The sequence below is a fragment of the Passer montanus genome, unplaced genomic scaffold (genome assembly GCF_014805655.1).
Source record: "Passer montanus isolate IOZ18808 unplaced genomic scaffold, ASM1480565v1 scaffold77, whole genome shotgun sequence".
Lineage (NCBI taxonomy): Eukaryota > Metazoa > Chordata > Aves > Passeriformes > Passeridae > Passer > Passer montanus.
In genome coordinates, this window is record NW_024372923.1 from 2,964,268 (window position 1) to 2,992,215 (window position 27,948).

A 27,948-nucleotide genomic window follows, 5' to 3' on the forward strand; every position below is an offset into this window, starting at 1 on the left:
ACCTGCAGAGAGCTGGTGCCTCTGGATTCCCATCCTGAGGACACAACCAGGGCTGTTCTCCTGCCGACACGCGAGAGGCCCTACAGCCAGGAGGAGCAGAACCAGCTGCTCTTATGGCAGCCTGGCCAACAGCCACTGTCCTGTTTGGCTGTGCCTTTGGCAGCCCTCCAGCATGTGGGATGGAATCCCCAAGAGGAAGGGAAGGATCACATCCCACAGCCTGTGCTGCAGGGCCAAAAGCGACGACAGGGACCTGCCAACCCGTGTGGTTCACCTCACCCTGGGCACACATGGCAGGAGCTCTGCCGGGCTTTCTTCTGAACACAAGCAGGGAAACAACTGATGGCAGGTTTTACTGCTCTGTGGGGAAGCAATTCCACCAGCCAAACTCCACTGCCTTGGCTGAAATTCCAGAAGGCACAGCACTGGAAGGCAGCAGGGCAGGAGCCTCTGGCTACTGAGCCACCAAGTTCCATCCCTGCATCCATCCGTCCATCCATCCCTCCATCCCACCATCCCTCCATCCTCTGCTTTAGTGTTTGCTGTCAGGTTTAATTCTGTCTGTGCCAATAAAACACACACTGCCTGGGTGAGGGGCAGATTGAGCTGCACTGTTCTGGTACAATTTTAAGCATTAACCACAGTTCAGTTCTGTCTAATGCAACAAGAACAGATTTTTTTAACATTTATGGCATGGTAATAGTTCCACTGAGTGTCCCCAACTTGGAGCGTAATAAATACAGGGATTATGTCAGAAATAAATCTGCTTATTTCCACGAGCTTGGCTCACCCTGTGGTCCTGACTGTACAAGGGAAACCATTAAACAAGAAGTTAATTCTTTAAATAATTTCAAATCACAATTTAAAGAGAAGTTGTTCCATGACAAAGCCCCCTCTGAGGGTCTGACACACAAACTGCTCCCCACCCTCAGGTCTTCAGTCCACCTGTGCCCTGAGGATGAGAGAAGCCTAAATCTGGCCCCTCTCCCAGCAGGAACTTGGAGTGAATTCACAGAACCGAAAGCATGCAAAGGGTTTGTGCTGCCATCCTGCCCAGGAGCGTGTCTCACTCCACCTTCCATGCTCCAGTCTCTCCTCTATGTTAATCACTTCAAAGTTGCTAAATTATTCACTGCTCAGAAAATACATTTTCATTTCTTAGAGCTGGCAGCCAAGAATGACTTACAGAAATAGGTCATGCTCATCCCATAGAAGAATTACCATACACTTCATGTGCTCCCCTCCCCAGTTTCCATTTTTAAGCTCTGCTCCACGTGAGGATGGGCCAAATTTAAACTGTCTGCATTTTTCATGCTGCTCCCACTGTCTCCACCATGTGCCCTGTCTTTCCATTTTTAATAAACTGTACCCAGCAAAAATATTAACAGACCAACTTCTGTCGGGTGTTCCTGTAGACCCGAGCAAAGCTTTAATGATAACTGCAAAGGAAATAACCCCAGTTTTCCAATGCCACGACCCTGGCTTGGGAAAACTCCATCCTGCCTGGAGCCAGGATGCTGCCAACCAGTGCCCTTGGCCAAGTAGGGTTTGCACCTGCCTAGACAGGGGGAGCAGGTTGTAGTTTTTCTTCTTTTCATTTTTGCTACCTAAATATCTCCAAAATAAACAGATTTTAATGTGACATTAAATAAAAAAAAAAAAGAAAAACAAAATAACTTCTTGCTGGCACATTTAACTTTCTGGTTTTACACATCCCCAAACAAAACACAATTGGCTGAGGCCTGTTTGCAGCAAGCTGTCAGCCAGGATATGCCCAGCCTGCTGCTGTCTGTTGGGTCCACGGGAATTTCTCCTCACTGGGAGCACAGAACAAGGGCCCAGTTCAGGCTTTGTGCTCCTGTTGTGCTTTGCACAGGCAGTGCCAGTGCTGGATTACCTGGAGACCACACGGGTGCCTGCAGCCTCCAGGGATTCAGCCCAGGGGACACAAGTGGCACATGAAACCAAAGTACAAAGCAGGAGACTTTAAATAGACTAAACAAAGACTCACAGATTGGTTTCTCTTGGAAGGGACCTTAAAACTTGTCCAGTTCCAATCCCCTGCCATAGGCACGGACACCTTCCACTAGAAGAGGTTGCTCCAAGCCTCATCCAACCTGGCCTTGGATATTTGCAGGGTTGGGAATGTTCAATACCGTCACTAGAACTGACAAGTCAGAGGAAAATCAAGACCAAGCCCATCCTGAAGCAGGGGAGGGAAGGAAACTGAGTGTGGCAGGTGCAAGGGAGGATGGAGAGGACCACAGCACCTCAACAATGTCACCGAGGACATGGACAGCCACCAGCCCTGCGCTCTGTAGCTGGTGCCATCTCTGATCCGCAGTGAATCGCACTGCCTGTCTCCCTGTGCTGCTCGTTGAACAGCTCATTCTGCAGTGCCAAGTGTCCCCGAGCTGTGCCACCCACGGGACCAACACAGGGGCTCTTGTTGCCCACAGAACTCTGCAAAGGCAGCAGAATCATCTCCGGGCTGGAGAGGCTGCAGCTCATGGGGCAGCACCTGCAGCTCCCAGGAAAGGAGAAGGCAAAAACAGTGAGGAGAGGTCCTCTATGCACAAAGGCAGAGGCAGAGTTTGGGGATGTTTTGCCCCCGTGGACTCCTCAGGAGACTTTTTTGACTGGCTTCAATGAGACACAGATTCTCCCAGCAAGGCTCTGGGAAGTGCCACCCCATGGCAGCAGCTGGGTGCTCAGTCTGGTTTAGCACGGGCGGGGACGTGCCCTAAGGCAGCCCCAGAGACAGCCCAGCACCCTCCAGCGGGGTGCCAGCGCTGCAGTGCCCAGCCCCTGGCAAGGGCCAGTCCCTGCAGCCTGACTGTGCCCCGGGATGCTGCTTGTTTGAGATTCATGCCACCACAGAGCACAGCTGCCCTGCCATATGCAGTGGATTAATTACGGTATCGTTTGTTCCCATGGCAGGTCAAAGAGATCATTACCAACTCAGGAACAGAGTGCTAATAATAGTATTGCTCCCAACCATATTCCAGCATTCAGCTTGTTCCGATTGTTCGGCTCAACAACAGCTTACACTAATTCCCACCAACTTTTAACACTCGTGTATTGAGAAGTTCACACTGAAACGGCACACATTCTAATTCACAGCAGGATTAACTCTTCATGCTTTAAACTTAATTACGTGCAGTCAGGTGGCTCTTGATGTTCCTTCCTCCTTAGCTAAACCAAACGACGCACATTTAATGATTCCTGTGTACATTCACTGATGGAGCTAATTAGGACTCCTGGGGGGCCAAGTGCAACTTTTCCAGTGTTGTCTAAACTGAAAACAAAATGTTCCAGAAGCCATGCTGTGCACCCAGGCTCTGCGACACAACTCGCTCCTGTGAGTCTGCAAAACCCGACAGTGTTTGCTGGGAGAAAGGAAAAAAGCTCAGAAAAGTGCTGCCCACAGAATCACACAATTGTTTAGATTGGAAAAGTCCCCTGAGACCATCGAGTCCAATTGAACCTCCAGCAGTGCCACGGCCACCAACCCATGACCCCAAGTGCCACATCCACACGGTTTTCAAATCCCTCCAGGGCTGGGGACTCCAGCGCTGCCCTGAGCAGCGGTGGCAGGGCTGGGCAGCCCTTTCCATGGAGGAATTTCCCTGATACCCAATATAGAGTCTCCCTACAGGTGTTTACAGCCCACGCAGTATTTCTGTGGGCACTCCCAGACCTTGTGAGACCTTTCTGCCCCGGGCAGCAGAGGCAGGAGAGCAGGCACAGCAGCACTCGGGAGCAGGCAGGGCTGGGATGGCTCTGAGCACCCGTGGCCGTGCCCCGAGGTGTGTCCCAGCCAGGCACACCGCACACGAGGAGCGCACAGTGGGCACACAGTGGGCATGGGCTGGCAGCAGGACTGCACAGCACACTGTGCTCCTGGAAGCTCAGCAGGCTCCTCTGGTCATGGACAAACAGCCCACAGGAGCAAACATCTGCAAGGCTGAGGCCACTGAGAAAGCATGGCAGGCTCTGCGTGCCCAAGGGCTGCTGGAGCTCTCTGTTAAACACTGGGCTCTGTGATTTATCTGGGCACCGGGATTTATCCGGAGCTGAGGGCTCCCAGTACGTGTCAGGGGATTTATCTGGAGCTGAGGGCTCCCGGTACGTGTCATTGGGATTTATCTGGAGCTGAGGGCTCCCGGTACGTGTCACTGGGATTTATCTGGAGCTGAGGGCTCCCGGTACGTGTCAGGGGATTTATCTGGAGCTGAGGGCTTCCGGTACGTGTCAGGGGGATTTATCCTCCCCACGATGTGGCTGCTGATGCACTGGGTTCACAGCAGCCCCTCTCTGCCGTGACAGTGTCCCTGTGCAGCCGCTGCACACCCAAACCTGCCCACTGGCATCACAGATTTCCACAGAACCAGGGCAGCCCTCACACAGGGGGCTGTGCCGGGGCTGGCACCCTGCTCCTGGCACACGCTGTCCATCCTCGCTCTCAGCAAACCAGAGCAGTTGAACACAACCCTGCTCGTGGGCTCTCTTATCACCCAGCAGCCTCTCCAGCCTGGCCACAGGGGCAGGAGTGCACGGTGAAGCCACACCACGACTCACCCCCAAAACAGCAAAAACCTCAAACCCGGCATCCAACTGACGCCAAAAGCACCCAAGTAAATAGACACGGGAATGAACTCCTATGAAACGCCATAAACACAACTCTGAAATCCCAAAATAAGCCAATGAAGCCCTGTCTTTGCTCAAACTAGTGCAATTACCCCCAAAGGAAAAAGAAGGGGAGGAGACATTCCCAACAGGCAGGTGGGGCCATGCCACCCTCTCACCTGCCTGTGACACTGCCCAGATCCCTCCCGCCTCTCCTCACTCCGACTGCTTTCCCTACAGCTGGGTCACATCTTTTGTCACGCATCTCACTGTGAACAGCAGTGAGAAATATTATATTCAACAAATTCCTGATAAACCATAGAATCAATTGAATGAAATCAAAACCTTTCCCTTCTCTCAGCCTCTGTTTTCACACTTGACATCTTGAGCATTTTCCAGTTAGATTTAATGAACAGAAAGTGTTCTCTTTTTTATTCCCTGAAGGCAAATACTATTTTCTACCTCCTGGGGAAAAAATTGTTCAAAATCTACTTACTTTTGATCAAGAAATGGAGAGAAAAAGACTAAATGTTTCTTAAATTAGCCTGCTAGTATCCAGAAATACCAAAAAGCCATTATAATGGATACATATATGTCTTCATACAGTGGAGAATATGTACATTTGCTGCCAGAGGAGGGGCCAAGTGCTGTGCTCGTGGTCAGGATGGAGCTCCAGCGTGTGGCAGGCACACAGATACACCCTTCCTGGGAAAGCTGTGAGAGCACAACCTGCTTGTCCCTTCCAGCTGGGAAACCAGCCTCCCACCACAGCCTCATCCCAGCACAAATGATACTTGTGGGGCCAAAGGGAAAAAATGGGGAAAAAACGTTCTGTGTATCCAAAACCTCCTCTTTTCCTTGCATTTTCCTCCTCTTTGTGTGGCAGTTTTCCAGAAGGCCTTTAAGCTGCTGGCCCTTGAGCAGTGCTCTCCCTGTGCAGAATGGAGCCGCCAGTGCCCGGCGCTGGGGATCACAGCAAGGCTCTGAGTGCTGGAGCATCCCTGCGGAGCCATTCCCCACCCAGCTGCACCTCAGGGACACAATGCCAGCAGGAACAGAGCAGCCCGTGACACCAGAGCTTGGCCACAGCCCCTGCCCGGGGAGCTGCCCTCCCCTGGGGGACATGGCCACGCAGAGCCCGCTCACGGCCACCACAGAGCCCCGAATCCCAGCAGCAAAGCAGCACTCCAGCCCTCTCCTGGAAACACCACCAGCGCCTCAGCTACCTGTCTGCAATTCCCACAAAGCATCTCCAAGGGAAACGGAACCAAGTGCTGACACTGAATCATCCCCAGACAGGAACCTCTCCACACAAGGCCCTTCCCAGCTGCTTCAGGCAAACCAAGGTTGACTTTGCATACACGTAGGCATTTGTTTTTCCTTTAAAAACTGCCGTGTTAGCTGCTGGCTGACTCCACTGGCTCTGGCAGGAGCTGGGGAGTCCAGAGGCAGCTGCTGCTGCATCCCCAGTGCGGGGGGAGATGCTGGTCCAGCTGATGCCTGTTATTTTTTTTTAATAAATATGTAATTTACAATATTGAACAAAATATGGAATAAATACCACTTGTCACTATCCAGTGCTACAACTTCCCTTAAGCCTGTAATTACTCAGAAAAGCCTTTCACTGCTGTACAGATCTCCCACAGATTTTCCCTCAGTACGTTCAGGCTGAAGCTGATGACTGTCAGCCGAAAGACAGGAGTTGATTTCAGCCTATTTGTCCTCCAGATTGATCCATCCCACAGACGAGGAGAGAAACCACCTGGATGTTATTCATGTTTACTGAAGTCCTGCCCCAGCTCCAGCCCGGGCTGGCGTGGCCGTGCAGGTCACACTGCCCAGGTGCCCCGGTGATGGCTCCCACAGGGATGCCAGGTGCCACACAGACAGGGAACAGGGGCCACACGGACAGGGAATGGGAAGGACACAGCCCATCTCCCAGGGGACAGCTGGGCAACGGCCCCTGAGTCCGGAGCCAGCCCTGGGGACAGTCCCCGCGGGTCCCCAGCCTGACACACCTCACTCCCCTCTGGCGTTTCCTCGTGGCTGCCGAGGTGACAAAGCCCAGGTGACACCAGGGAGGCTCCTGGTGCCCTTCCACGGCTCACAGCCACGCCCCGAGTGCCACCCGCTGCAGAGCCACGGAACGGGAGCCAGTTTGCATCTTTAAACATAAGGTGTTTTTCCACATCTTTTGGGCAAGAAGTACTCAAAATGCATTAATGTCTTGCTCTGTTAACAAAGAAACTATGGCAACACACACCGAGCTGCCAAGAGAATTACTGAAACAAGGCTTAATAGTTAATAAGCAGCCAGATGATGTCAGATTCATCTATTAAGACCAGTTTATATCTGCCTATTAGAACTTAATGTCCCAGAAAGTTGGGTTGGCCAGGATTAAATAGTCTTCCTTTTAGCCCAATTATCAGCAATAAAACCAATTTTCTAAAGAATAGGGTAGAGTTATCCAAAGTGTGGCCAGACCAAGCCTGTATTTTGTAGCATGCCTATAATGTTCCTTTTGTTAAGGAGCAATTTTCTAGATGTCAGAGATGTGAATCAAAATTTAATGTGTGTGCGTGTGTGTGTTATGGAAATGGCAATTGCAGCAGTTGCTCGCAGCACACCCCGACTGCCAGGCTGCACAGGAAACCAAAAGCTTTTATTCCCATTTATGCCAGTGCATTTCTGAGTGTGCTGGAATTGTTCTTCTTTCTAATTGAGGTGATCAACAATTCTTAAGAAATAATTTTCAGCAAAAATTAGTTTCTAAAATGGAATAATGAATATTTTATGGGAAAGCATTAAGTTGCAGATGCACCTGCAGCGGGTTTTGTTTACCTAGCTGGCCATTTCCACCACGAGAGACCCTGAGGTCCCACAGCTCCTCATGTGGGAGCCTGCCCCACGGAGCTGGCCGTCCATGCTGTGAGGAAGCCTTCCACAGCCCCCAGGCACGGCATCCTGCCTGTTTGAGCAGCTAGTGCTGGCTTCGCTGCTGCTGGAGATGCAGCAGCAGGTGCCTCCCTCCCGCTGGCACTGCCGCCTGTCCCAGAGCAAAGGCCAACCCCCAGCTCGAGTCCCTGGGCACAGTCCACCTCTGGGCCCTCCCCGGGCTGCTGCCACTTTCTGTGGATCACGCACCCCAGCTCCAGGCACAGCTTCTGCTCCTGCAGAGCTGCTCTCTCACCAGTTTCCTCCAGTCCCTCATGCCTGCTGCTGCCATGGCCAGAGATGCCGCAGCTGCAGGAGCTTCCCTCCCCTCACGCCTGACACTGCTCTGCCTCTGCCGCGCTCTATTCTTAGCAACTCTCGGATCACCAGTCCTTGAAACCATCTCATCTCTGACCTACCACATCTGCAACTTTCCTTCACTTCAGCCTCCAGTGCCGCTTCCCCTGAAATCAACCAGAAACTCTCAAAGCTTTCAGAGGCAAAGGCAGGAGATTATTTCTGGACAGCTCCCCGCTCCCTCCTGATTATGTCTGACTCCTTCCGCTCCCCTTACGCTCAATGCAAAATTAAAATCTCTGGCAAAAAAAAACTCCTCCTGCACTTCCTAAAGCTTTTTGTGCATCCATCTCTAACCGTGGCATCCAGCACTGAACTTCAGCAGAGCCCAGAGGAGCTGCCAGGCACCTGGAGCCAGCCCAGGAGATGCTGGGGGACGGGGTGGTTCCCCAGCACCCCCTGATCAGCCCTCGGCTGCCCAGGCAGGAGCAGAGCCAGCAGCCACTGCCACAGCTGCCCTGAGCCCTGTGCACTCCCAGCTGATGGCTCTGCCTGGCTGTGCTCAGTCTGAACAGATCTGGCACCTTCACACCACAGCCGGGGGGCTGGAAAAGAGGCATTGCACCAGTGCTCCCAGCAGAGCTGGCTGGCCACGGGACGTGGGACGTGGGTCACCTGAGCCTCCTGTGGGAGCCTGGGCTGCACACCTGCTCTTTGGGAACACAAATGCAAGATTTGGAGGAATTTCTCACGTGTACACAAGCCCTCGGCAGAGAAAGCCACTGAACAGCTTCACAAGGCTCAGCTCCTCATGTGAACATCATGGCAGAGACACGGAAACGTTCCCTTCTCTGTGAAGTGAACAGCTGAGGAACTTGCACCAGATGGACCATATTTGGATGTCTCTCTCATAAATACAAGATTCACCATTTGGAATTACACGAGAGGAGCAGCTGTCCATTGTCCCACTTGGAGGGGGTTTGTTCATCAAATAAGCAGAAACCAGGTCTCTGTGGAAGGAAAATCACAGAACCCCAGAGTCACTGGGGCTGGAAAAGCCCTCCCAGCCCATGGAGTGCCAGTTGTGCCATCCCCACCTTGTCCCCAGCCCAGAGCCCTGAGTGCCACCTCCAGGAATTCCTTGGACACCTGCAGGGATGGCACTCCAGCCCTCCCTGGGCAGTGCCAGTGCCTGAGCCCCCTTTCCATGGGGAAATTCCTGCTGAGCCCACCCTGAGCTGCCCTGTCCCAGCCTGGGGCCGTTCCCTCTGCTCCTGCCACAGACTGCCAGTCCATGCAAGCTCAGAACATGTGTCAGTGAGCCCCTGATTCTCTGTTGCCAAGGAATCAGAACAATGATTATTGGAGATTTAAAACCAGACAAGGCTCCTGCTCATCCAGAGTCCTGTCATTTCATCCCAAGAGCAGTGCCACTGGAAGGGGTACAGCTATTCCCCCAACCCTGCACAAAGGAAGGGCTGGAATTTAGGGAAGGTGGCTTCTGCTGTCTGTATTTTGTTACACAAAGCCCACAACAGCTACAAAAATAAGCAATAATTAAACTGCAACCTAGTCTATTGTCTTTATTTATGATAAATTATGAATTACTGCATTATGGACACTCACTGAGCCCAGAAGGCTGCTAAATAAAATGTATCAGCATTCAGAACTCCCTGACCTAGTGCCCACATAACTCAATGCCAGACTTCCATGACTCCAGCGAGGCCAGCAGCAGGCTGTGCCAGGAGGATCTGGGTCCTGCTGGAGTAGGCGTAGAGGAGCATAAATCTAAACTAGGGATGAGATGACTCAGTGGAGACCGTTCGAATGAGGCAGGCGATAAAAATACCCGAAAGACGTAAGGCAAAGCTCACAAACACTCCTTTGCTTCCCAAGCAGCACGGCTGGGCCATGTTTGCTTACTCGGTGCCAAGCCCAGCTCTGCAGCGAGACAGGGACAGGCTGGGATGGGCCCGGGGTGGCCAGCAGGGCTCAAACCCTCCAAGCCCCAGGCGGGCTCTGCGTGCCACCGCTGGCACCCTCTGGTGACACAGCTCCTGCCAGGGCTGCCTGGGAGAGGCTGGAACTGCTCGGAATGCCTGGGGAACGACTGCAAACACAGAGCCAGCTGGGGTGCGGGCACCCCAGAAACACCCATGGGCCCCAAAAGCACCCATGGGCCCCAAAAGCCCTGATGGCACCCCAAAAGCACCCATGGGCCCCAAAAACCCTGATGGCACCCCAAAAGCACTGATGGGCCCCCAAAAGCACTGATGGCCCCCAAAAGCCCTGATGGCCCCCCAGAAGCACTGATGGGCCCCCAGAAGCACCCATGGGCCCCAAAAGCACTGATGGGCTCCCAGAAGCACTGATGGGCCCCCAAAAGCACTGATAGCACCCCAGATGCACTGATGGCTCCCCAGCAGCACTGATGGGCTCCCAGAAGCACTGATGGGCCCCCAAAAGCACTGATGGCCCCCAGAAGCACTGATGGCCCCCCAGAAGCACTGATGGCTCCCCAGCAGCACTGATGGCCCCCCAGTAGCACTGATGGCCCCCCAGAAGGACTGATGGCCCCCCAGAAGCACTGATGGCTCCCCAGCAGCACTGATAGCACCCCAAAAGCACTGATGGCCCCCCAGAAGGACTGATAGCCCCGCAGCAGCACTGATGGACCCCCAGCTCCCCCCAGGGCAGGGAGGAGCTGCGAGGGCCAGCCTGCAGCAGGACTGTCCCACAGCACATGGAGACACTAGCCCCCCAGAAGGACTGATAGCCCCCCAGCAGCACTGACGGACCCCCAGCTCACCCCAGGGCAGGGAGGAGCTGCAAGGGCCAGCCTGCAGCAGGACTGTCCCACAGCACATGGAGACACTGCCAGGGCTCTTCCCTTTCCAGATCAAACCCCCCCAAGGATGCACATTCATTTCTGTCAGGCTTCAGTTCTGGAGCAGAATAAGCCACCTTTATCTTGTTATTTTAAAAAGCAAATTTTCCTTAGGAAAGTGGAACTTCACCTCTTTCAGAAATAAGGATTTTCTCTCCATAATTGTCATTAAGTAATGGACACTCATTTAATTAAAGGCTTTTTGTAATTTGACAAGAATCTCTAAGAATAATTTCTCCCTCTGATTACTTCTTTGAGAGGTTTTCTGACAAGATGGAATTGAGAGACTGACCTGCACTGGGAGTGGGGGGAGCTCACAGAGCTCTGTTTGGGAGCTTAAGGATAAGGGTTGGGGGATCTGAAACACAGCCAGTGGTCGCTTACACCCTCCTGGATAACCCTGGAGTCCCACGGTATTTTTTTCAGAAAGAATTTCAAACCCTTGCCTTAATCTGGCCTCGTCCCTGTCAATGGCCCCATGGAGTGAGGGGAAATAGGAACTGTTGCCAGAGTTTGAATTTCCTATTTTTAATTAATAACGTCAAACGTGTGCTGCACATTTCAATGGGATTTGAGAGACATGCTCATTGAAAATGATTCCTTGTTAACTAATTATGAAATGCAAAGTCATTGCCAATTTACCATTGCCAGACAATGCTACAGCTGCTTTCACACGACACAATAGGCTCAGGCTTTAAGACAGATTCTTCAAAGGCAGTAAGTGATGAGCAGGAAAATCGGGCCCTTTTCAGGATGGCAACTGAGGATCCCCACTGTTTTGAACAGAGAACTTACTCAGAGACTGAAATATTGCATTCCTGCTATGATACCTGAAGCTGCTGCCTCAAAGTCACTGAAGACACAACGTGGTTTTCTCTCTTTTCCTGTGTTTCTGTTTCCTCTGCCACCCTGGGTGCCACCTCTGCTCAGCCCCTTCCCCGCACACAGCACACGGGCCCAGGATGCAGATGCTGGAAGCTGGGCTCCAGCTGACTCCAGTGTCAGGGCTGAGGCTGACAGGGTGTCTTTAATAACCATATCTCATGTTAGCAGAACATCTTTGTTTACGCCTAGCACACCACATGACACTCGGCAGTATATGAGGAAGGAGTGTAATTAAATCTCTAGTGTAATTGTCAAAACAAACAAGCAACGTTTATTTTGCTCATTTGCCGATACAGATTTGCAGTGGGAATGGGGGAATGCAGCTGTTGGGGGGTGGATGTGGGGTCAGAAGAGGCAGAGGGTGGTGGGGAGGGGTGAGCAGGGATGATGGCCGGGCACTGGGAGCAGCTGCCAGTGCCTCTGGCACATCCCGAGTTCCACGGGCATGGGAGAGCCATGGGGCACGGCCAGTGGTGTCACACAGAAATGGTAACAAGATCAGCCCAACAAGCACCCTGTGCCCCCACTACCGCCCCTCAAAGAGCTCTCTTCTCAACTGCTTTTTAATCAGCTGCCAGTAATTAGTGTCACTGAGCAGCCTCAGCAGAGTGCCTCTCAAAGAGTGTGCTTTAACTAGGAGTGATCTCAGGCAGGCTGTTGGGTCTGTGTGGCACCAAACCCACCCCCCTGGTGCTGACCCGCTGCACCAGGGCAGCCACGGGGCTCCCGGAGGGGGAACCAGCAGAGGATGTGTGTGAGCCTCCCCCTGCAGCACACCCATCCCTAACACCACCCCAGGCGACCCGAGCACCCAGGCTGGACACAGAGCTTTGAGATGCAGATGGCACTGCACAGCACAGCCCCGGGTCAGAGGGACCAGCAGAGGGGACGAGCTTCAAACCACTGAAGTGATCAGTCCAAAGGAGGCAGAAGCCCCAGCAGCAGAACCAGGGACCATTTCCCGCTCCCTCTGCCCCTTCCTCCAGTGCATGTCCCAGTACACCGGCTGCAGGGGTGCCTACCAGGACACCCCCACGCTCCTGGTGCCAGGCGTGGGCAGCACGAGCCCAGTGTGGGGGCCCAGCACGGCCTGGGGCTCCCAGCCCAGAGCTGCAGGTGGTCCCTACACAGAGGAACGGGTCACTTCCACCCATCAGTCAGAGTGGCACCTGTAACACCTCCACACCCACGTGCCTAAAGAGAGGACCCTGGCACCCAAAGGGACACTCAGGACCAAGGACAAAGCAACATGGCCTAAGCAAGAGCTGGGCTGTGCTGGGACCACCTGGGCAAACACCTCTGGCTCAGAGGCAATGAAACCCTAGGGTTAGGGTTCACCTGCAGGCAGAGGTGTACCACACCCTGATGGACCAAACATCCCCGGGAAGCACCTGCAGGAAGGGACTGAGGTATGTAGGGCATGGATCTGACAACGCTGTACAGCTCCACTGGAGCCCAGCACCAGCACACCCTGCGTGTACAGACCTACTTTGCAGCAAACCTTGTGCTGCATTTGCATCACGCTGAGACACAAAGGACTTGCAAGCAGTGGGGCTTCTCTGAAAGGTTTATAAACAATCCTGGGGAATGGAGCTCCACTTGGGTCACGCGTGGGGAACCTGCCCTGTCTGTCAGAACAGCCCCAGTCACTCCTCAGCGCAGATCCTCGTGAGAGCAGCAGCGTGAGACACGCTGGGGGCACCAGGGGCCAGAGAGGGAGCCTGTCCAGACAGGTACATCCATGGGACATCCCCGGGACATCCCCATCCTAACGAAAAGAATCACTCCCTCTGCAAATGTGTCTGCAATCGTGGCGCCACAGGCAACGTGCTGTGTTTAATGCTCATTCCTGGCTGCAGCAGCAGGTGTGACCTTTCCCCACGCTGCGGCTGGTGGCACAGAGGAGGCTCTCTGGCCACACACACCCACAGCTCTGGGCAGAACGATGTTGTATCCAGCTTTGGCCAAGGCCAAGGACATTGGCACTAGCTGTGTGCTAATGAAACCTGAGGGTGGCTTCCCCAAAAGCTGGCTGGGCTGTCAGCTGCCCTGGCACACGGCCCTGCTCCTGCCTGCCTGTGGCAGGGCCACGTCCCACGTCCCACGTCCGCTGCAATCCCAGCAGCCTCGCTCACCTCCTCGTTCCTCACAAACCCTGACAGTGCTGTGCTTTGCTCCAGGCCCGGGCCGGGCACGCAGGGCAGGGTGTCTGGGGTGCAGGCACACACACAGGTGACCTGGCAGCCCGGGGGACTGAGCAGAGAGGAGCAGCAGAGCCCAGCCAGCCGGGCACAGCCACCCTGCTGCCCCTGCAGCACACACTGCCCCAAAGGGTGAATTTGGAAACAACAGACTGCTTCTGTATACAGCAGCAGCCAAGCTGTGGAAGGCAGCGCCCCGGGACTAGGGAGAGCAGACTGCCAGCTGGGGCAGGAGCTGCCAGGCTGTGTCAGCACTGCCAGGCTCAGGGGCAGGGGCACAGCCAGCCTGGGTCACAGCACACAGCACACAGCAGCAGCACACCTGGAACGGGCTGCTCGGGGCTCAGGCGTGGCACACAGCGTTACGGAGGGCAGCTCGAGTGCTGGGGCAGAGCTGTGCTGGGGCTCCCCGAGGGACAGCCAGCCTGTCCCCGCTGCCGGGCTGGGGCACAGGGGACCCTGCCCGTTGCCATGGGAACGCAGAGACCACCGAGCAGCACCACCCATCCCAGAGATGCGCCAGTTGCTAACGCGACATCCACTGCACTTCTTCACGCTGTAACCTTGTCCCACCCTCCTGCAACTGCACAACTGCGTCCTGCAGAGAAGGAGCCGGCCGCGAGAAGGGAAACAACAGGGCTTTTGTGCTGAAAGGTCAGGAAACAGCTCACAAGGACACTCAAAGCGCACAGACCATGGCTGACTTCAGTACCACAGCACTTGGGAAGGCCCTGACACTGTATTTGGCAGGTTAAAAACATTAATTAATAGAAAAACCAGCAATATTAATAATTAAGAACACTTTTCCAAGAAAGAGCCACATTAAATCCAGTCACCACGGGTAACTGAAGCCCTCAGACCTGGTGGGTTTTTTCTTTGCACCCAAGGAGAGCCACAAAAGCTGCTCAGGGCAGGGAGGAGAAAGAGCCACCCACATCTTGTCTAACTTTGTGTTCTAGGCAGCAACACACAGTGAGGTATTGTGACAAAACTGCTGGCTCACAGCAACAACCAGTGTGTGACGGATCACACACGAGCATTTTTAAGTGAGAACTTAAAAACTGTTGATAATAAAACAGAATTCAGCATTCCTTTTTTTTTTTTTTTTTTTTTTTTTAGATCACATTAAGAGGGTTTAAGAAGTCTGAGATAAACAAAGGTCTTTTGGGGAACAACCTACCCATTCTCTTTGATAGCATTTGTTTTATGTCTCCTGATCATCACTGCTTTTCCCAAATCTATCCAGAACCACTGCAGTTTTCTACAATATGTAACAGTCCTAGGACAACAACTCTTTGTAATATAGAGACCGCAAGAATATTTTCTACAGTCAGCTGCTTCTGGTTTTCCATCAAAAGAGGCTTTTACTACTTGCCACACCAGCAAATTCACTGTGGGTCATGAAAGACAGTCTTGTTCCTCCTGCTGTGTCACTGGGGCTGGTGACAGCTACCAGAACACTGGGAAAATACACCGAAGAGTGAAACTGTGCACCAGCCACATTGCATGTGAGCTGCAAGAGATGCAAGAGCAGAGACGGTTCATTTGGAAATGCCATTTCCTTGTTCTCTAGCACTCCAGCACTCTGCACACACTGCACTGAAGGATGGTCTCTGCTGTAGCATTTCACACCACTGGAGCACCAAAGAGCAAATCAAAAAGAACAGAAAAAAAATCTCCTGAAAAGAGCTGAATGGCAGCTATGCTAATTTCTTGGCATGGATCAGCACCATGACAATATAGTGATGTGTGGTTTGGGGTTGTGGTTTTCAACACGGGCACATTGGTGACTGCACACCCTCCACCACCACCTCCTCCATGGCTTGGAAAGGGGGCTCAGGCCTTGGCACTGCCCAGGGAGGCTGGAGTGCCCATCCCTGCAGGTGTCCTGGGAATGCCTGGAGGTGGCACTCAGAGCTGGGGACAGGGATGGGCACAGCTGGCACTGCATGGGCTGGGAGGGCTTTGCCAGCCCCAGTGACTCTGGGACTCTGTGTGAAACAGCTGTTGCAAAAGGCAGGAGCCCCTTCTGTGCCCCTCTGGGCGGTGAGCAGTGTGCACCCTGTGTGTACACTGCTCTGGGAGTTAATTCAGACATCCCCAGCTCAGAGCGCGCTCCTCACACAGCCTTGTCAACACAGCGATGATGACTTGAAAACAAACTCTGGATTTCCCTCTCGAGAGCAGCCACTGGTGGGGTGTGCAGGCTCCAGGGTGCTATTTCAGGCACACGGTCCTATCTTTGTCCCAGAGGCTCGTGAGCAGCAGACGTGCTCCCAAAATCCCTGTGGCTGGGAGCAGTGGATGTGCTGCCTGGCAGAGCTGCTGCAGCAGCAGCTGAAGGGCTGTGGCCATGCTGCTTCTCCCCGGCCCTCCCTCCTGTCACAAGCTCAGCTGAGGAGGGCAGGCACGGGGCAGCAGCTCACCAGGGGCTCAGAAGGGACCCGAGTGCCCTGGGCACCACCAGCAGCTGCAGGGTGCAAGGCTGGTGAGCACCACCACCAAGGCAGCACCAGCAGGGCTTTGGTGTCCCCAGGACACCGGTGTCCCACATGCAGCTCTGTCCTCTGCCACTCGCTGAGCTGGGCAGGCATTTCCCACAGCTCTGGCAATGGAAGAGGCTCTTTCCAGCAAAGAAGGAAAAATTAGGAGCAAGACAGTGTGAATGAGAGGGTATCACTGACATGCTGGCAATGACACTAAAGCTGGGAAGGAAAAAAGAAAGTGTGAATATCTGAATGTTTTGCTTGACCCCAGGTGGGAGCAGTGATCCCCTCTGGTGCTCCCTGTAGTCAAGAACAAGCCTGTTCTTTCTTCTGGAGGTGTCAGAACAGATTCAGCCCATGGGCAGACCTCAGCCGAGCTCACAGGAGCTGGGCTGGCCCAACTGCACCTGCAGGACGGTGGCCAAACCACTCAGGACTCATTTCAACTCCACAAGAAGAGAGCAGACCCAAATTCACAGCAGATGTCAAACAGAATTATTCACCAAGCCCAAATTCTCCGGGGAGAGCAGGCATCCTCCTTGTGTGATAAGGAATTCTCTGGAGCACAGCGATGTGCAGCTCGCTCCGGAGAGAAGGAACATCTCCTGGAGGGCTCAGCACAGGCAGGGGAAAGCAGGGGAGCAGGGCAGTGCCCCCTCCATGGGCTGGGCACCCTGGGGGCTGCAGGGGCAGGCTGGGCACCCTGAGGGCTGCAGGGGCAGGCTGGCCCCGGGAGAGCCCCTGCTCGCCCTGCACAGCGCCTCGGGCCGTGCTGCCTGGGCACAGACAGGGCTGAGCTGCCTCAGCATCCCCAGCACTGCCCCTGGCACCAGCGCCTCCCGGCCCAGTGCCACCCGCCCTGGACACCCCAGGGAACAACCTGGGCAGAGAGAGCAGGCAGTGGGAAAACCCCAGTGCAGCCGAGAGCAGGAGCAGAGTGGCCTCTGGAGAGAGCAGCGGGGCAGGCAGGGGTGCCTTTGGAGATGCCAAGCTAAGAGCATGGAAAAATCCAAACCAAGGCCAGGAGAAGCACTAGCTAAAGTGATTTCCCAAGCAGTGCTGAGGGGCAACACAGACTGAACTGTTTGTTGATGTTACTCGGCCTTTTGATAAACAGAGGCAATTTGTTCTAGTTAAAAGAAACCTGCTATTTTTTAAATAAATTCACAGATTGATCTTTACATCAGAACGCCATGTAGCGAAACACACAACAGGCTGGAACTATTCATTAATCAATCCCTAAGTTTGTCTGGCTGCAGCTGTGCTTGTTTTGACACCTGCTTGCGATGCTCCTGCTGTGGCATTTAACGTGGAATAAATCCCAGTGGAGCAGAGCAGCAGCCCCTGCACCCGCCCCACGCTGCACCAGAGTGGCCACAGAGCCCCTGGGCTGTCCCTGCTTTAAGGGCACTCTGAGGGACCATGGCAGAGCCCCTGCTGGACTGGAGCAGGAGCTGACAGCTCAGGGCAGCTGCCCCATGGCCCCTGGGTCTGCACTGTGGGAGCCCTGAGCCCTGTGCCGAGCTCACAGCCGCAGCCTGCAGCCACGCCAGCTCTCCCCAGAGCCTCTGGTGCTGTGGCAGGACACACGGTGCACTCTGGAGAGCCAGCGTGTCACGGCCAGCTCAGCAGAGACACCCAGCTCTGGCCACTGCCCCAGCCACGGGCAGCCCACCCAGCTGGGCTGACAGGGCAGCTCCCAGCCCTCAAGGACACACACACCCAGCCAGGACAGGGGATTCTTTCCTCCTGTGCTGAAGGGCCTGCCAGGCCTCCTCTGTGCTGGAAGAGCCACTAATCCATGCCAGTTCAAAGTTCTGAGCAAATCTAGAATCAGGCTTGAATGTGAAACCATGGGGCCTGTTTGCATGTGCATGAATTATTCATGTGCTTACCATATGCAGCATGGAGCCTTTAGAGTGCAAATTATTTGGGACCAGGCTTTGGCCCTATTTTCTGTGAAGCATAAAGCACGTTTTCCAACAGTGCAAACAATCCAAACACAATGTGTATCATTTTCTGTGTTCCCTGCTGGCTGGTCTTGCCTGCCAGTTCCCATTAAGACTGGAACCAGTGCACAAAAAGCCAAGGTGCAGTATGTGGCTTCCCCATGGACTCTGTGTCACTTGTTTCACAGGGCAGTCTGACGTGCCACATCTCTCGCACAGGGGGTGACCTATAACCTATATCCCATATCCCATGTCCCCTATCCCATACCCTATATCCCATATCCCGTATCCCATATCCCATATCCCATATCCCATACCCTATATCCCATATCCCGTATCCCATATCCCATATATCCCATATATCCCGTATCCCATATCCCATATCCCATACCCTATATCCCATATCCCATACCCTATATCCCATATCCCATATCCCGTATCCCGTATCCCATATCCCATATCCCATATCCCATACCCTATATCCCATATCCCATATCCCACACCCTTCTGACAGTGAGGCACTGAGCCTGTGGGTGAAGTGGTGTCCAGCCAGCAGCAGGGCCCAGAGCAGATTCACCCTCATTCACCCAGAAATGTTTCTCCTAATGCTCACGGAGATCTGCCTGCTCAGAGCAGGAACCTGAGCTTTAGCCCAGGCCTGCCCAGCCCACCTTTCTGACCTCTGCACACACCAGAATTAATCCAGGGATTCTCTAAGGAACCAGCGTGTGCCTTCTGCTGACTGCCCCACCTACACACCAGCGCTATTCTCTGCTGGGGCTGGAAGTGTCTCAGCTCTTGGGTTCCCAAACACTCCAACAGGTTAATCTCAATCTGAGTTTCTTCCCAGTTTCTACCAAGTTACCCTGTTCCCTTGCTTTTTTCCCCCACCCTGGATATCTGAAACACTCATAGGATGGCCTTTTGTTGCCACCACGCGATCCCTCTAAAATCCCAGGACACAAATCACACCCCAGGATTTTAAGCAGTGATGGCAACTGTTGTTGAGTTATGCATTTTTCTTTGTCAGAGGGTAGGAGGGGGTTATGGTCAGGAGAAACAATGAAAGGGAGAAAGAGCCCTTTTTTCCAGAGCAAAGACAGCTCAGGCAGGGATGGAGACCAAAGTAAGACAGCAGTACCTGCAGTGCTCCCACAGCCTCACTCTGCCCTCCCCACTCTGGGCACTTCCACCAGTGCTCCAGTGCACACATTATCCATGTAAATACAAAATATCACCTGTCTTCGGACAGCTCAGCTGTAACCAAGTGCAGATTTGGACAATAAGGTAACTCTGTGCTGGGACAGCCCTTTGCAGGTTACCTTGAAAGTCACTCATCAGCCTTAGGAGCCCAGCAGCTCTCTGCTGGAGCCACTGGAACCAAGTAAAGGTATTTTCTGGACTAACAGATGGAACTGATCAGCTTCCAGAAACATCAGCAAAGCTATAAAGACATTACATTGCAGTTTAATTTAATTTAATTCCACAGCAGGGCTAACCATCGGCCTGTAAGGATTCGTGGGCACAGGCAAACCAGCAAGCCACGCAAGTCTGTACATCATTCAGTGCCCACATGTCCTCAGCACTGCCGGGTGCTGGGAGAGCCCTGGGCAGCACCTGAGATGGAAATGAACACATCAACACTCGCACTGTCACGCCTCATTGCCTGGCAGTGCTCAGACACGGCTGCTCCCACACACCCCGAGCACTTTGAATTTTCCATAACTGTCACCGAAAGCAATTTAATTCCCGAAGAGCAGCGGCAGAGGGAAAGAGGGCACTGACATTCTCTTCTCTTGTGCAGAGGAGCTGAGCTGCCCTCAGGCTGTCCGAGATAAGCACCAGTCCAGGAGATAAGCACCAAGCCAGGTGCAGCCAGCAGGGCTCCCCTCCCTGGCACACAGCTGTGCTGGCACACCCCACAGCTGGAGGGACACCCTCACCCCTGCCAGCCCTGGGAGCTGTCACACCCGGTGCCACGCTGCTCCCCAGCCCAGGATGGTCCACGGTGGCTCAGGACAGGAGGGGCAGGCAGGTGTGGGCACTGCCTGCTGAGGGACCCTGCCTTCCCAGCTGCAGAGCAGCTCCACTGAAGAGAGTGGGAGAGGCCAGGCCTGCTGCCATGAACAACGGGCTCAGCAACGTCCCCTGTCCCAGCCACGCTCAGAGAGTCCCCTGCATCTCAGGGGTGCACAGCCAGGCCCTGGCACAGGGCACGCCACCACTGTGGGTGAGCAAGGCTCCATTCCAGGCACCCCACAAGAAATAAGGCAATATTCAGAAGGGAACGGGCTCTCCCAGCCCGGGTGGGCACACACCAGCTCCACACCCCCCTCTCCTGATGTGACACACACCGAGAGCCCAGCCAGCTGCCTCCCCCTCCAGCAGCCCAGCTTGAGATGGTGGAGCACCCCAGTGCACAAAGGGCAGCTTTTCCCATTCCTGGGGAGGCTTCCCTTGCCAAGAGCTGCTCACGGCCATTGCCGCAGGCTGGGCAGAAGGTGTTCCTGTGCTGCCCGCAGCCAGCACTGGCAGCACGGCTCTCCAGCCACTGCTGGCCCTCTCTCCAGCAGCTCACTCTGGGACCTGCAGCCCAGAAAGCACAGCTGCAGCCACGGGGAAGGTCCCCACGCCAGCACTGGGGACACGGGGGAAGGTGGGCAATCCCCAGCCACGTGCCCCTGCATGCTATTCCCAAATCACAGCGAGCCCATTCCAAGCTAGTCATGAGGACTCTGGCCTCCACAGAATACACCAAGTATTAGTCTGATTTAATATTTCACTTGAACGGTACTTCCAGTGACTTTTCCTTGATTGCCCTTGTCCCTCCCTATCCATCAAACGTCCTTCAAATTGCTGTTGTGTTTGTTTATTTTTTGTTACTCCAGCTCCATGTGAACAGTGTGGGCTGCCCTGAGGACTCATTTCACCCTGATCTCCTCTCCTCAGATCTCCCACAGACACATGAGCCCCTTGAGAAGAGCTTTTCTTGAGACTTGAGCCAGCACTACTGCGAAGGGACCAGAGCCAGCAGGGTGGAGAGGGACAGCACACTCATGGAACAGCTCAGAGCCAGTAACCCCCAGGCTGCCCACAGTACCACACACCTCTGAGACTTGAAATTGCTGAATTCCCAGGATTTAACCTATTTCTGCACTTCACGACACACTGCAAAGCCTCACGCCCAGGACAGTTTTCCATGTGTGGTGGAATGAGGGGCAGGGGCCAGGGACAGATCCATGGAGGAGCAAGTCCCTGGGCACAGCATCCCAGCTCCGGGGGCAGCCGGAACAAAGCCCTGCTGGCAATGCCGAACACAGCTTTGCTGACACCTCCTTGCAATTCCCACTCCCTCCTCCCCCCGCCCGCTTTCTTAGCTACCACTTTGATAATACAGAAAGGCTTTTTTCCCTTGTGTTTAAATATCAGGGAAGGCATCTGTGCTCCCAACCCACAGCCATGAAAGTCAGGCTATGGGAAAAGTTCTCTTGCAGTCTGAGCAGGGAAGACTTTAGTCAGTGGTTTGCAGAGCATGGAAGCTTAACACATCTGTATCTGACCCCAGATAAGTAGTATTTGGGATTTTGCAACTGCCTTACTGGGCACTAGACCATAGATTTCCAACAAAAGGGCAACGTTTCCTGCCCAGGGCTGGCACGCCCTGCCCAGCTGAGGTGACAGTCAGTTCTGTGAGGAGCAGCCAAGCTGGCAGGAGCACGGCTGGCAGCAGCAGCAGCAGGGACAATGCTCAGGGGACCCTGGGGGACCAGGCTGCTTTACTGGGACAGCGCCACCCACGAGCTATAGAACTGGAAACGTGTTCAAAAGTTGATTTGGATGCAAGTAGGATAAACACAGGCGCCTGCACCTGACCCCCTTACAAAACACCATCTGCATTCTGGCAGAGTCAAACAAGGGATGAGGGGAAAAGTGATTGAGACAATATACTAATCACGATGAAAGTCACTGGGCTGCACCATTAAAACCTTGTACATCAGCAGAAAAAACTAATTCAGCATCAGGACACGGACAGGAGCCCTGGACCGCTCTCCTCGTGTCAGCGAGGGGAGGCACAGCAAAGCACAAAGCAGCAGATGGCTTCACAGATTCTCATGTATATTTACACACAGTTTTTTTAGTAAACCACTTCGATTCAGGAGAAACCACATCCAAAATGCACTCTTGAAATTCCTCTTCAGACATAATTGCATAGAGAGATAAATCTCGCTGTGGTTTCCCCCCTCTCTCGTGTAACACAACTGTGGGCAATGCTAATAGCACTAAGTGTGCCCTGTATTTCCTCCTGCTCTGCCCCAGTGCACGAGTCCAACAACTCTGCTAAGCATTTTTCAGATATCTGGGTTGAAACATTCCCATTGCCTTCACAAATACAGGTTTTCCTCACCTGGCATAAAAAATAAATTTTAAAAAATAGGGTTTTTTTTCTTCTAAAAATGAGGGAGATGTCAATAAAACTTGCTTGGCTGCTTCCCAGAACAACAGCATAATTCCTGCCCAAATGACAAACAAGCCTCATGACTTCCATGCCTCCTCTCTCTCTCCAGCTCCTGGCAGGAGGGGACAGCCGGGGGGTCGGGCTGTGCTCCAGGGAACAGGGACAGGAGCAGAGGGAACGGCCCCAGGCTGGGCCAGGGCAGCTCAGGGTGGGCACAGCAGGAATTTCCCCATGGAAAGGGGGATCAGGAACTGGCACTGCCCAGGGAGGGTTGGAGTGCCCATCCCTGCAGGTGTCACCTGGAGGTGGCACCCAGAGCTCTGGGCTGGGGACAAGGTGGGGATCCCTTGGTGGGCACGGCTGGGACTCAATGATCCTGGAGGTTTTTTGCAACCCAAATGATTCTGTGATTCTGTGAGACACCCCAGTGCCCCGTGCCCTGCACAGAGACGTGTCTCAGCAGACAGGCAGTGCCCACCTTTCCTCTGGGCTGGAGAACAAATCCACTCTCGAGTGAGGAGTTTTTAAAAAATCCTTACAGGTATAAATAACAAACCCTGAAAAGTCCCTACAGACAAGGGTGTGTTTTTCCTGATGGAAAACAGCCCACAGTGGTAATGCAGAACCCACAAACCTGCTACAATTCACTCCAGCTCGCTGAGCCCACCTTACTCCAGCACACCACAGCTCCGAGTGCTCCACCCTGCAGTCCTTCTGTTCTTTTGCCTTCTTTTCTTCTTCCCATAGTTTTCTCCTTGCTGTTTCCCCTCCTTCCCCTCCATTCATTGACTTTCTCTGCTCATGAACAGGGTGCAGTGCACCTCGCCAAACCCGAGCTCTCACAAAGGCATCCCTGGGCAGTATCTCAGCTGGACGGGCTGCAGCTCCCTCCCAGCTGATGGAAGTGCCAGCTTTCCTGTGGGACTGGAACCAGCTGCAGCAGCGGCTCCCACAGCCAGAGAACCCATCTCCCGCACGCCAGGGCTCCCTGGAAGCACACACAAACACACAGGCACTGTCCTGTCACAGTCAGTTTGCTGTTGGCTGAACCCCAGCTGTGAGCAGCCCAGCAATCCTGGCGGGCTGTGTGTGCAAGCAGGGAGCAGCACGGTGGGCACGCTGCAGCAGGAGGGCACCCCAAGGGCTCACAGAGGGGTGCTGTGCCCCACACACAGCACCAGGCTCACCTGGCCTCAGCGGGCACCACGGCCACGGGAAGGCTCCTGAAGGGGGAATGGGGATGGGAGCACCACAGCGGCCAGGGAGGGAAGCAAGGAGGGAGCAGCACAGCTGTGTCCTGGGCACGGCTCCCCAGAGCCCAGCTCTGCACCGCCCTGGCCCTGGGTGGAGCAGGAGCAGCCTGAACCAGCACCAGCTTCCCTCTCTGCCAAAGAACAAGCCACACTGACAGGAAAGATGCTGAGGAAGAGGAGAGGGTTGAGGGAAGGTCCTTAGGACATACTCTGGAATACCACGTTTACCCTTGGAGTCAGACTCGGAGAGCCCACCCCACACACCCCACCAAGGACAGCAGCAGCCGTGGCTCCCAGAGAGGGGTGACACGGGAGCTCCTGCCCGGGTCCACAGAGATCCTGCAGCAGCTGGGGCTGCACCGGCGCAGGCTGAGGAGAAATGGCAATTCCTAACAGAGGGGAAACAGTGCAGAACCCTCTGAGGCAGGAGTTTCACACCAAGGGAGAGCAAACACAGCACTGCCCTGCCCCAGGACATCCCCCGGGCACTGCCTCTGCCACAGCGCTGTGACAGGAACCAGTGACACAGTGACAGCCCAAAACCAGTCCCCACAAAGTCAGGGACACACACCAAAAGGTCTGCAACGATCTGGAGTACGATCTGAGTACTGATTGTGTTACTAGTGACCACAATAAATGTTAACCTTCTATTTACACCCTGACAAATTAACAGGGATTATCTGCTGGATTTCAGCAGTCAGGCTCATCCTTGTGCAAAGATCCATCACAAGGAACCACGTATGGGCAAATTTTGACATACTAAATGGTCTTTTCCTTTTTATATTTTTAATTGATTTCTCATTATATTGTTGTCACTAGTAACTCTTCCACATTATGTCACACACAAACCCAAGTATCAACCAGCTTCTTTATCTAAGGAAGTTATTGGGATGTCTTAGGAGATCACCATAGCAACTGTGCCATGACAGTAAATATGAGTTCACTGGAACAACACTGTAATTGCTCTGAGCACACTCTAACAAGGAATTATGGAAAGGCAGGAGCTATCAAGGAAGCAATGTGCCAGTAATTGGGACACAGTGAAAGCGCTGATTGAAAGTACCTGGAGAGGTGTTCCCAGGCTCCTGTCAGCAGCCACTCAGCTGCACAGCTCGCTCACCCTGGCTGCCCGCACTCAGGCTCAGGGCAGAATTAAAAGCCTCTCAGAAAGAAATTTTGTTTTCAGAATGTAATTGCAGCGAAGCCTCCGATTTAAGTGTCTTTACTCAGCTTGCTCAGTGTGAATTGCTAATAAAAACTTGTTGGAGAAATAACCAGCTCTTGTGCCAGGAAGTTTGCCTGATTTAACCCGTCAGCTGCCAGAGCAGCACAGACAGGTGTGGTTCCCTCACCGAGGGAATTCCAGCACACCCTGAGCCTCACATCACTGCACTCAGACCCAGGCTGACACATCCAACTCCAGCTTTGTCCAGTGCACAGTTCCAGCACCCCCCCACACAGGGGTTTTTGTGTGTGCCCGGTTGGTGCCACAGGGCCAACGCAGCACTCAGGAGTGCCCCGGCACCTGTCTGCTGGCCCCATGGCTCTCCCGACAATTCCCCACCCAAGTCAAAGTTTCCTTCCTTTGCTCCTCTGAAATTTCACCCTGCACCCACGATTTCTAATGCAACGGTGGTATTTCACGGCGTATTCCTAAAACTGCCCCCCACCCCAAGCTTGTATTGTGGGGAAAACCCCAGAGCAGCTTTCTGCACCGGCAGCAGCGCTCGGTGCTGATGCCGGCGGCACTCGGTCCAAGCGGGCTGTCGGTGCACAGACTGAACTCCGCTGCTCGGCGTCCCCTCGCCGCCCCTTCCCAGCCCCCGCTGTGGCGGCGGCCGCCCCGTGTCCGCGGGGTGCCCGTGGGCAGGGTCCCTGCGTTCTGCGGGGAGGCAACGCCGGCCGGACCCCGCACCGGGCACGGCCCCAGACAGGGGCACCGCCGGGGGACCCCAGTGCCGGGCGGGCAGCTCGGCACCCCGGGATGGGAACCAGGGCACCCCGGGACGGGCACCGCGGGCTAGGAACCGGGGCACCGCGGGATGGACATCCCGGGCTGGGAAGCGGGGCACCGCGGCAACGAGGGCACCCCGGGACGGGCACCGCGGGCTGGGAAGCGGGGCACCGCGGGATGGACATCCCGGGCTGGGAAGCGGGGCACCGCGGCAACGGCGCCGCCGGGGCTGGGCAGGGCACAGTGCCCCGAGCTGCACACCCGGGCTGGGCAGGGCAGAGCATCCCGGAGCTGCACACCCGGGCTGGGCAGGGCACAGTGCCCCGGAGCTGGACACCCGGGCTGGGCAGGGCACAGTGCCCTGGAGCTGCACACCCGGGCTGGGCAGGGCACAGTGCCCCGGAGCTGGACACCCGGGCGGAGCAGGGCAGAGCATCCCGGGCAGGGCGGGCATCCCCGAGCATCTCGGTCCGCACTCACCGTCCTCCCGCTCGTCGAAGACGGGTCTCTTGGAGGAGGAGGCGCTCGCTCCCATCCTCTTCTTCCACTTGCTCCAGTGAAACATCGGGGCGGGCGGCTGGCATGCCCTGCGGCCTCTCCCGCCGGCCCGCGGCTCCCGCGGCCGGCCCCTGTGTCCCCCGACCCGTTCGCTGTCCCCGGCCCGTTCTCTGTCCCCGGCCCGTTCTCTGTCCCCGGGGCCGTTCTCTGTCCCCGGCCCGTGTTTGGCTCTCGCTGGCACACCCCGCACGGGCAGCGGCAGCCGGCGCGCCGCGGTGCAGCCCAGCCTCTCCCCGGCGCTCGGCGGTGTCTGCCAGCGCACACCGCTCATCCTGCCTCGGTCCCTGGGGCTCGCTGCCTATCGGAACTCACTAGGAGCCATTCCCCCGCGTCCTGGCACTTGTAAACATCTCTCTCCATCCCTTCTGTAGGCCCCCTCCAGGCACTGGAACGCCACGATTAGATCGCCACAAAGCTTTTTATTTTCCATGCTGGCCAATCTCAGCTCTCTCAGCCTTTCCTCATGGGCCAGGTGCTCCGTCCCTCAAACCATCCCCGTGGCCTCTTCTGGACTTGCTCCCAAAAGCCGATGTGCTGGCGTGCCCAGGCTGGAGTCAGCTCTGCAGGTGGGGTCTCACCTGAGCGGGGCAGAATCCCCCCTGCCCTGCTGCCCACGCTGGGGGATCAGCCCAGCACAGGTTCTGGGGCATGGCCAGCTCTCACCCCCCAGCACCCCAGCTCCTTCTCCCAGGGCTGCTCCGTCCCCAGCCTGCCCCGAGAGCAGTGGTTGCTCCAATCCAGCACCAGCACTGGGTCTTGCTAAAGCTCGTGAGACTGTTGAGCTGGAACATGCTTGTGACTTGGGCATTCCTGGCTTGCTGAACTGGAATGCCTCGTGGAATGGCTGATGAAAAGCATCTCAGGAATAACTCTCAGTGCCAGCAGACCACATCAGAAACGTCATGGCAAGGGAGAGCTCTTGAGCCAGTAGCCCACAGCTGTTACACCAGCAGTACTTTCGTGGTTCCTGAGATGCTGTTTCACAAGTTTTCATTTAAAATTGATGCTGTTTTCTTTCCCAGCATGTTTTGAAATGGATACGTCAGTTATTGTGCTCCTCACAGAATGTGTGCGAGGAGGCAATCATTATTTCAAAGAGCCTGGAAGTTGTAAAGGGATTACAATGGAAAGGTATCATTTAAGAACAGTTTTCCAAAGGCAAAGAATAGTTCTCAAAGAGTAGTTCTTTGAAAAATCAGAAAGAATTTGCTCTCAAATAAAAAGATAGAACACTTTTATACAAGGCAGTAATTTTAGCTTTGTTTCGGTATAGGTTTGTGTCTAAATACACTGTGAATCTCTGAGCTATCAGCTTTCCTCCTTCCTTTCTCCTGCCTTTACATTCTGTAGGAAAAGTATGAAAGATGCTGTGTAACAGCTGCAGTCAGTTGTCATTTTCTCATTCTCCACTAATATTTGGACAATGAAATCCAGAGCACAAAGTCAGAGTCTTTTCCCA

At 54.5% G+C, this 27,948-nt stretch overlaps 1 protein-coding gene across 4 annotated transcripts in view; it reads right to left on the reverse strand.

The window, feature by feature from the left end:
* STK32C (serine/threonine kinase 32C) overlaps positions 1–26,555 on the reverse strand; it is a 64,523-nt gene extending 37,968 nt beyond the window's left edge. For all 4 annotated transcript variants that reach the window (XR_005630111.1, XM_039731441.1, XM_039731438.1 and 1 more), the window contains exon 1: positions 26,412–26,555. Coding sequence is in view for 2 of the 4 variants with exons in the window: in XM_039731438.1 (XP_039587372.1) it covers positions 26,412–26,496 (85 nt within the window). In the remaining 2 variants the exon portion in view is untranslated. The remainder of the gene's footprint in view (positions 1–26,411) is intronic.
* Between the last annotated feature and the right edge of the window lie 1,393 nt (positions 26,556–27,948).